This window comes from Vigna unguiculata, chromosome 5, assembly GCF_004118075.2.
Source record: "Vigna unguiculata cultivar IT97K-499-35 chromosome 5, ASM411807v1, whole genome shotgun sequence".
NCBI lineage: Eukaryota > Viridiplantae > Streptophyta > Magnoliopsida > Fabales > Fabaceae > Vigna > Vigna unguiculata.
Genome location: NC_040283.1, coordinates 10,224,723 through 10,233,786, shown reverse-complemented (window position 1 = coordinate 10,233,786; position 9,064 = coordinate 10,224,723). Strand labels below are relative to the sequence as shown.

Sequence of the window (9,064 nt, the reverse complement as noted above, 5' to 3'; positions counted from 1 at the left end):
GTGTCACACACAGGGACTCGACACGTGGCATTTTTAATTTTTTTTTAAAAGAATTTTTAAAAAAAAATTTGAAAAAAAATTTTAAAAAAAAATTAAAAAATTAAAAATAAAAATAAAAAAATCAAAAATTGACATGTGACACGTTGACTAACAGCGTTAGTCAACTCTGTCTGAAAGGGACCTAATTAAAGCAATTTTCAAAAGTTGGGATACAATTGACACTTTTTTAAAAATGGGTACCGATTTGACACAATAGTATTAATCTGGGTACCTTACGATTAATTAAACCTTTTCATTAATATTAAAATATTTTATTAGAAATTCGTCATAAATATTTAAAAAGTCAATCGATGAGAGAAAGACAAACCGGATCCCATTGGAAGCGATGAAACCGACCCTAACAACCACTCACGTCCAGAACCCACATAAAAACAACATACCTGCTTTTCTGGCAGCATTTAACGATGTTCAATGTTTATTCAAAAACAATAAACAAATGCATAAAGTGTAAATAGATAGGAAAATAATAAAAAAATTTAAAAGAAATAAAATTATGTAATTTATATGAAAATAGGTAAATCTTCATTTCTATTTTCAACGTGTAAATATATGATAACTTAGTATTTCAATTTCTTTAGTTAATATCTAACTATATACATAAAACTGTAATAATTATATATACTTCTCATCAAATTTGGAAAGATCATTAATATAAAAATGTTAAATTTTAATATTTAAATTAACATTAAGTTGTGTTTTTTTTTTTAAATGAATAACATTTATAATTACTTATCTTTTTAGTTTTTTTTTTAATGTCACAAAAAGGAATGCATAATCTGAAACATTCCGCCCTGTAATTTTCTCTTATTGTTACTTTTTTTTTTCATCTGACGTAAATTTGTCTAGATCAATAATAAATTCCAACCATATGAATGTATAGATATTTTGTCCATAATTATTGTTAAGCTTAAATCAATCACAATTAATAAAGAATTAGATATGTTCAGCTCTCTTTAGATTTAGTAAAATTTAGAATTAATTATTTTTTAAAATTTTTAATCAATTTAGTCATTTATCTTTAAAAATGTATAAATTTAGTTCTGTTAACTAAATTTTGTTAAGTTTATATGACTTTCAAGTACATTTCATAATAGTATTTAAATTCGTTTGACACATTTTCGCTTTAATGTTAACTCAAATATTATAATAAAATATGTTTAAAATGTCAAATAAACTTAACAAAATTTGATAAAAAAAACTAAATTTATGCAATTATAAAAATTAAAAATTAAATTAATATAAATTTTAAAAAAAAAAAACTAATTCTAAAATTCATTAAAACTTAAAAAATAAAAACATATCTGATCCATTAATAAATTCCGGATGAAATGAAACTTAAATTCAAGGCTGGAAATTGATTTTGCATAAATTTAAAAAGACCGGTAAATTATTTAAAAAAGATAGACATCCCCATAAATGGTCTTTCCCAGAGGGACCGTTTCATCGTACTCATAATTTTTCTTTCTAGCTTCATCTTCTTTCTCCCCACTTCCACAAAACCACCAGAGAGACAGAAATTTGCAGAGAGCAACATGACATATTCAGAAATGGCAAATGAGAACGGTTCGTTGAACTCAAAGCCACCGAGGGACACCAAGGGAAAGATCATCACTTGCAAAGGTTTATACCAACCCACATGCTATATATCTCACACTAACCACTTCATTCATCTTAATTTTTCATCGTCATATTCAATTTTCATTCATATGGGTGTGTTCTTATTTTCTAGCTGCGGTGGCTTATGGTCCCGGAGAACCCTTCGTGGTGGAGGAAATTCTTGTTCATCCTCCACAGAAATTCGAGGTTCGAGTCAAAATCCTCTACACCTCCATTTGCCACACCGATCTCAGCGCATGGCGAGGCGAGGTAAGAACAGCTTAATCTATGCATTAATTTCTCTTCCTATGATTCATTACAACCATAAAATAAGTTGTTTGTCTCATGTTTTTTGTTTTGTTTTGCTTTGCCTTTTCTTTGCTGTTGTTGTCGTGATTTACCAAAGAACGAGTCTCAGCGCGCTTACCCTCGTATCTTAGGCCACGAAGCATCCGGGTAAGACAAGACAAACTTTTTTTTTTTTTTGTTTTTAATTATATTTTTGGTTGATCATTGATGTGTCCTACCCAGATGCTTTTTCAGACAAAATAATGAATTGTTGAATATTTAAAAGAATTTTGGGTCATCACGCATCCGTTGAGAGATTAATCAATGATTTTTTTTTAATTTAATTATGTGTATGAAATAATGTATTTTTGATTGAAAACACAGACTTGCATCGAAAATTGAAGATGTTGATTGGATTTGTGTAGGATTGTGGAGAGTGTGGGGGAAGGGGTGAGTGAGGTGGAAGAAGGGGACACAGTGGTGCCAATATTCAATGGTGAGTGTGGAGAGTGTTGTTATTGCAAGTGTGAGAAGAGCAACATGTGTGAGAGGTATGGGGTGAACCCGATGAAGAAGGTGATGGAAGGAGATGGCAGAAGCAGATTCTCGACCGTTGATGGAAAACCCATCTTCCATTTCTTGAACACTTCCACATTCTCCGAGTACACGGTGGTGGATTCCGCCTGCGTCGTCAAGTTCCGTCACTCCGATCACACTCTCACCACCAAAAACCTCACCTTGCTCAGCTGTGGCGTCTCCACTGGTTAGTCAAACAAACCCACATACTTTTTACCTTTTAACTAACCACATATAACTGTTTTTTCATCTCCGTCTTTTCTTTAATATTATTTCTTACATTCTTCTTAGTTTTTAATTTTATTTATCTATATATGTTTATTTTTTGGAGTTTTGAAAGAGTATTTATGAAATATAAGTATATAAAAAAGTAAAAAAAACATTATGAATCTGACATCTAGCATTGCGTATAAGGTTTTGTTTGTTTGGTTGTACATTTGTGATTTCGTTTTTCAATTTTCATCACGTTCCGTGCTGTTTGAGTTTTTCTTTTTATTTTTTTAATTTGTTTATGATTGTTCACTTCATGTGCTCGCTGCCCTGTCAATTTTCTTCGTTGAATGATGCATTATGATAACAATTTTAGTACTATTTTTGTGTTCGTCGCGGTCTATATTCCTCTATTTAAAAGTTGTACATGATTATTATCTTTCCCTTTAAAAATGTTTTGGTTAGGATAACATTAAAAACAAACATGGTTTGAAAATTTTGCTAAATAATATATAATCTACGACATGATTACTTGACCAATATATATCATAACTTTCCACAGCAAAAAAACTTTTACCAGGTCTTGACGACTTTTCTTTCCTTTTCTTCTTTATTCAAGTTGAAGAGTAGTATTTGACTAAAAACGTTTTGGAATTTTGTAAGATGAAAATATTCATTTTGGAATACTTGACTAAAAAGGTTTTCGAATTTTATAAAATGTAAACATTCATTTTGGAATGTTTGACTAAAAAGGTTTTGAAATTTTATAAAATGAAAACATTATTCATTCTTACATTTCATGTTGTGTTTCTGACCTTGTGCTTTTTCAATATTTTGTTGCAACTGGTTAAATTTATTTAATTCAGAAAATCAAAAGAAAGACTTATTGTAATTCCTAAAAGTTTAATCAATAATAAATTCGTACTTAAAAAATATTATCTTAAAAAAATGTTAATAATATTGTTTTGCTCAAGTTTGCTTGGTTGATGAAAAATAGAAAAAAAAAATTGACCCTAAATAACAAAAAATATAATTTCCGATCGAAGGTAAAACTCTTAAAAGACATACGAATAATATATATATATATATATATATATATATATATATATATATATATATATATATATATTTATATAAATTATCTTTAATCATATTTTTATTTTTGAATATTCATGTCATTTTATATATAATTTATTTTATTTTTTAAATAGTGAACTTTAAAAATGATGTCAGACTTTACCTTTTCTTTCACTTTCTTTCCTGAAATCATGGCATCCACACGTCATTTTCTCACTAAATATGTACAAATATCTATAAAAGGATACTTGTTTTGCCAACTTGCCCAGGAAAAAGGAGGCAAAAGGCCAAATCATTGAGAAAATGAGTTTTTTTTGTGCTTATGGCACTTTCAACTTTTATATATAATTTCTAAAATTAATCATGTCATTTTGGTAATTTAACCAAACTCAATATCTATGCACTTAAAAGATTTCTAATATATTTACAATATTCTAATAAAAAAATTTGTTCTCAAGAATATCTTCCTCTAGTTCGTGAATCACATGCTCCAGCACGTAAATATGATACTTACATGAATATAAACATCAAATTCTAACTTAATTACAATACTTAACGAAGATAGTTTCCCTCACTTAGAAATCAATCTACTCCAACAAAACCCCAACAATGTTTGATTCACACAGGAAACTCAAATCTGTCCATAGAAAACAATGATAATCAAACTAAAGATACTACTATGATCATAAATTAGGAAAGATTTATCTTTCCCAATCAAAGAGACACGTCCAAGAACATAGAAATGCAAACAATCTTTATGTAAAAGTTCAAAGACAAAAAGAAGTTTTTTTTTTTTTTATCAACAAAGAATAAAATAAAATTAAAGAAAACACTTAAAAAGATGTTTTAATCCTTATATAAAACAATCATAAATAAAATGATGCTCTGACTTAGTTTCACGCTCCAACAAATAGAATTTCTAACCAGAATCAAACTTACATGTAACAAATTTGTAATTGACACTCCTAAAATAGCATGTAGATATCCTTTCATAAGTTTTTAAAGAATCTACCTGGCCAAAGAAAAAAAAAATACTCTAAATAAAATTACAATTTTGATGAATATTAACTTGAACAATAAATTTTAAGATTTTATTTCATTTTAACCAGTTTTATTCTTATAGGAATTGAGTCTATTTCTATCATTAAGATAGAAGAACATTAAAGTGTGATTTCCATGGGAGATAATGATAGTTTGTGTGGTTGACATGTAAAGTGGCGTAGAAATTTGGAGTAATGAGAATGAGAATAGAAGCATTGGGAATCACATTGATGGGTAGCTGAGTAGATTTTAATGTCATAATGCGTGGGCTCGGGTTGGGAGAAGTGACGTGTGAATTGTGGAAAAACATTTAATGTTTAGTTGGAGACACACATATTTATTTATAAAAATTAAAAATAAATTATTGAAGAAAATTAGAGAATAAGTAAGATGATGTTACTAATTCATATTTGTATATCTGTTACTCTCTCTATCCATGGATACCCATTTAGCGTGAATATCACAAATATGAATATTTTTTTCATCCTTAAATTGATGGTTTGAAATAAGTAGAAAGTAACACAACAACAAATAATATTAATTTTAATTATCAATAAGTTGCTTACTAATTTATTTATTAGTTTATATAATTTATTAATTTACTTGTACTATTTTTTATATTTTAATTAATTAATTATTCTTATTTTTATTCATTAATTTGAGTTAATATAAATTTATGATTAAAAATGATATTAAATATTTATTTTACCATCACATTACTTCTATTGGGTATTTTATTGTTTTTTTTATTTTTATATATAATTAAAATTAAAAAAAAACATATAACGTTAAAAATTGGAGTAATTAATATTTTATTATACTCTGTCATGAGAAAACTATCTTTAATAAAAATTGAAAAAAAAACTAATGTAATAGTAGTTTAAATTGAAAATTAACAAAAAATATTTTTCTTAAAAACAAATATAAATTTAATTATTAATTAGATCAGTTACATTAAATAAAATGGATTTTTCAAATAAAAAATATATAATTTCAAATAAATAAAAATAATGAAATGTTTAATAAGAACCTAATTATTTTTAAAAAATCTAAAATTATACTTACATAATAATATCTTTTTTAATAATATATATATATATATATATATATATATATATATATATATATAATAAAAGTGGGTAATTATATTTTTACGTAATTTTATATTTGATAATTAATTTATCAAATTTAAAAATTATCATCTATAAATTAATTTTTTCAAAAACAACTTATATTTTAGTTTAATCTATAGTTATTTTTTATCTTTTCAACCCACCTAAATATGAATTTTCTATCAACTTCTGCTTACTTGTGGAAATTTGACATCAATAAATTTAATATATATATATATATATATATATATATATATATATATATATATATATATATATATATATATATATATTATATATATATATATATATATATATATATATATATATAAAAGATATGATTTGATATTTAGTATAAGAAAGTTAAGATTTTACTTTTAATCAAAAACTTTAAAATAAGTGTATGGGTCTTCCTTTTTATATATTGTTCGGGATATTTTTTTTTCTCTCTAATGTGAAATCAAACTCATACTTAAAATCCTAATTATTTTCCTTTTAATGCAAATTTTTTTCGCATTGATATCTTTTCTCTTTCTCTAATGTGAAATCAAACTCATATTTAAAATTCTAATTATTTTCCTTTTAATGCAAGTTTCTTTCACATTGATATCTTCTTCTCTCTGATGTGAAATCAAATTCATACTTAAAATCCTAATTATTTTCCTTTTAATGCAAGTTTCTTTCACGTTGATATCTTCTCTAGAACAATAATTGTCACTAACTTGTATTGTTATTTTTGAGCACAACAAAACACACTTTTCGATAAAATCTTTTTAATTGAATTTAACTAGATTCATCCTTAACCAATTTAACTAGATTCACCTTTACCGCACCACTTGGTAAAGAATTCATGTTGTACGATGAAAGAGGAATAATATTATATGATGGTCTTCCGTATAATATTTTCATTTTTGTCTATCTTATTTCTGTTCTCTCAATAAAAGAAAACTTTAAAATGGGTTTTTATTGTTATTAACTAATTATGGAATGAAAATGTAGGTGTTGGAGCTGCTTGGAATACTGCTAATGTGCATTCTGGTTCATCCGTGGCTGTTTTTGGTCTTGGAGCTGTTGGGTTAGCAGTAAGTTTTTCTTCTTCTTCCAACATCTTTGCTTTCACTATAATTTGCTTAAAGCTGAAATTACTTTTAATAATTTGCTTAAACTTGGAATAAGACTCACTTTCTTCTTCCTTTTTTTCATACATATGATATCTTCGATCGAACCACTAAATTTATTTCTCCTATATTAGAAGTGATGGCTAAAGTAGTAAGAATCATAAAAAAAACATGTAATGTTGTAATTTAGGTTATCTTTGTTCTCTTCTGATTAATTAGGTTTAAGCCGTAGTAATATATGAAACAGAAAAAAAATCTAAGGAAGATGTTGGTTTTAAATTGGATTCAATCTAGGTTGCAGAAGGGGCACGAGCCAGAGGTGCTTCCAGAATAATAGGTGTCGATATCAACCCTGATAAATTCATCAAAGGTATCTAACTTCATCAAAAAGACCTTTCAAAGTTTTATTTGAAATGTTAATCTTCCTCTGTTTTCCCCTTTCTGTATAATATACTGTATTTTCTTTGTGCTCAAAGCCAAAGCGATGGGAGTCACTGATTTCATAAACCCAAAGGATGAAGAGAAGCCATTATACGAGGTTGGCATTTTCTCTCATCCTCATCTCACAAAAAGTAAATTATGATACTCATGCATTTTCTCCAACGAAACAGTAACTATTTTTTTTTTTTTTGCAGATAATAAGAAAAATGACTGATGGAGGTGTAGACTACAGTTTTGAATGTACTGGAAACGGGAATGTTCTAAGAGATGCATTTTTGGCTGCTCATGCGGTATATGGCTATGTTCAAGCTATTTTTTCAAACATTTATTTATGGTTCTAGTATCATTGTTATAGGTTTTCATAAACTTATCCTTTATTTGGAAGCATGGATCAATTTCAGATTCATTACACAAGATTTTACTATTTAAAGCCATTACCTTACAGTTCCAAATTTCGTGCCACAGGGTTGGGGATTGACTGTGATCTTGGGAATTCATGCATCACCAAACTTGCTTCCTATCCACCCGATGGAGCTCTTTAATGGCCGAAGTATCGTAGGATCGGTATTTGGAGGTTTCAAAGGGAAAAGTCAGTTGCCTCATTTTGCCACACAGTGTGGAAATGGAGTAAGGATCATCACTACTTTCAATTTCCTTTTACAAATCAATGAAATTATGCATTGAATTTGGATGAACAAATAGTATTAACTTTGTTGAGATCTTATATTACACCGAAATAAAACAAGTTTATAGTATATAAATGAGTTAAAATCTTAACTTCTAAACCAGCTGTGAAACTGAGTTAGTCTTAAAATAAATTATTGAAAATGGTTTCAGAGTTAATAAAATCATGCATGGACTAATATTTGTTTGTTATGGTATTGGGTAATCATTTTAGGTGGTAAAGTTGGATAATTTCATCACTCACGAGCTACCCATTGAGGAGATAGACAAAGCCTTTGATCTTTTGATCACAGGGAAATCACTGAGATGTCTTCTGCATTTCTAAGCAAAGATGCCCTTTAGCAATGGCGGTGAGAATTATGATGTATTTGAATTTGTTTAATAGGAGTATATTCAACTACGAATGTCGAATGTGTAAGGTCTTGGTCCTTTGAACAATGTATTAGAGACAAAAAAGAGAATAATTGTAAGTGTACTCAGCTTTTGTTTCCTTTCCATCACTTGGTAAGAGTGCAAAACTGCTACTTTTTCTCTGTTTCTTTGCTGTCATAATAAACACTTCTTCGGAGAATACAATAAGATAGGACCAAATATGAAACCACCACATATCCACTCATAAAATGGGTCACAAAATGAGACGAAATGGACTCGTCCTAAAAGAGCAAACCAAAAATCCCAACTCGTGTTCCGTACTGCTAATCAACTTTTTATCCTTGATTACACCGGTGCATGTTACAAATAACTAATAAATGAAAATGATATTAATACTCATAACAAAATTTCACTACAATTTATCGTACTTACTTCTCTTCATATTCTTTGATTACATTGATATGTGAATTGAATAAAATTTTGATTCCA

The 9,064-nt window shown here is 27.5% G+C and overlaps 1 protein-coding gene across 1 annotated transcript; it reads left to right on the top strand.

Moving 5' to 3' along the window:
- The first annotated feature begins 1,473 nt into the window (after positions 1-1,473).
- LOC114183245 (alcohol dehydrogenase-like 4) lies at positions 1,474-8,703 on the top strand. Its single transcript, XM_028070182.1, has 10 exons — positions 1,474-1,680; positions 1,790-1,926; positions 2,063-2,112; positions 2,370-2,707; positions 6,960-7,042; positions 7,373-7,448; positions 7,555-7,616; positions 7,714-7,809; positions 7,985-8,146; positions 8,418-8,703. Exons 1-10 carry the CDS (start codon positions 1,593-1,595, stop codon positions 8,526-8,528), a joined length of 1,203 nt encoding a protein of 400 aa, XP_027925983.1. The 5' UTR covers positions 1,474-1,592; the 3' UTR covers positions 8,529-8,703.
- Positions 8,704-9,064: the final 361 nt, after the last annotated feature.

Bases quoted from the DNA above. Each gene is read 5' to 3' on its own strand.
- LOC114183245 (XM_028070182.1), top strand. From the start codon at position 1,593: ATGACATATTCAGAAATGGCAAATGAGAACGGTTCGTTGAACTCAAAG. The intron at 2,708-6,959 runs GTTAGTCAAACA...ATGAAAATGTAG, and splicing joins CAGCTGTGGCGTCTCCACTG to GTGTTGGAGCTGCTTGGAAT. The intron at 7,617-7,713 runs GTTGGCATTTTC...TTTTTTTTGCAG, and splicing joins AAGAGAAGCCATTATACGAG to ATAATAAGAAAAATGACTGA.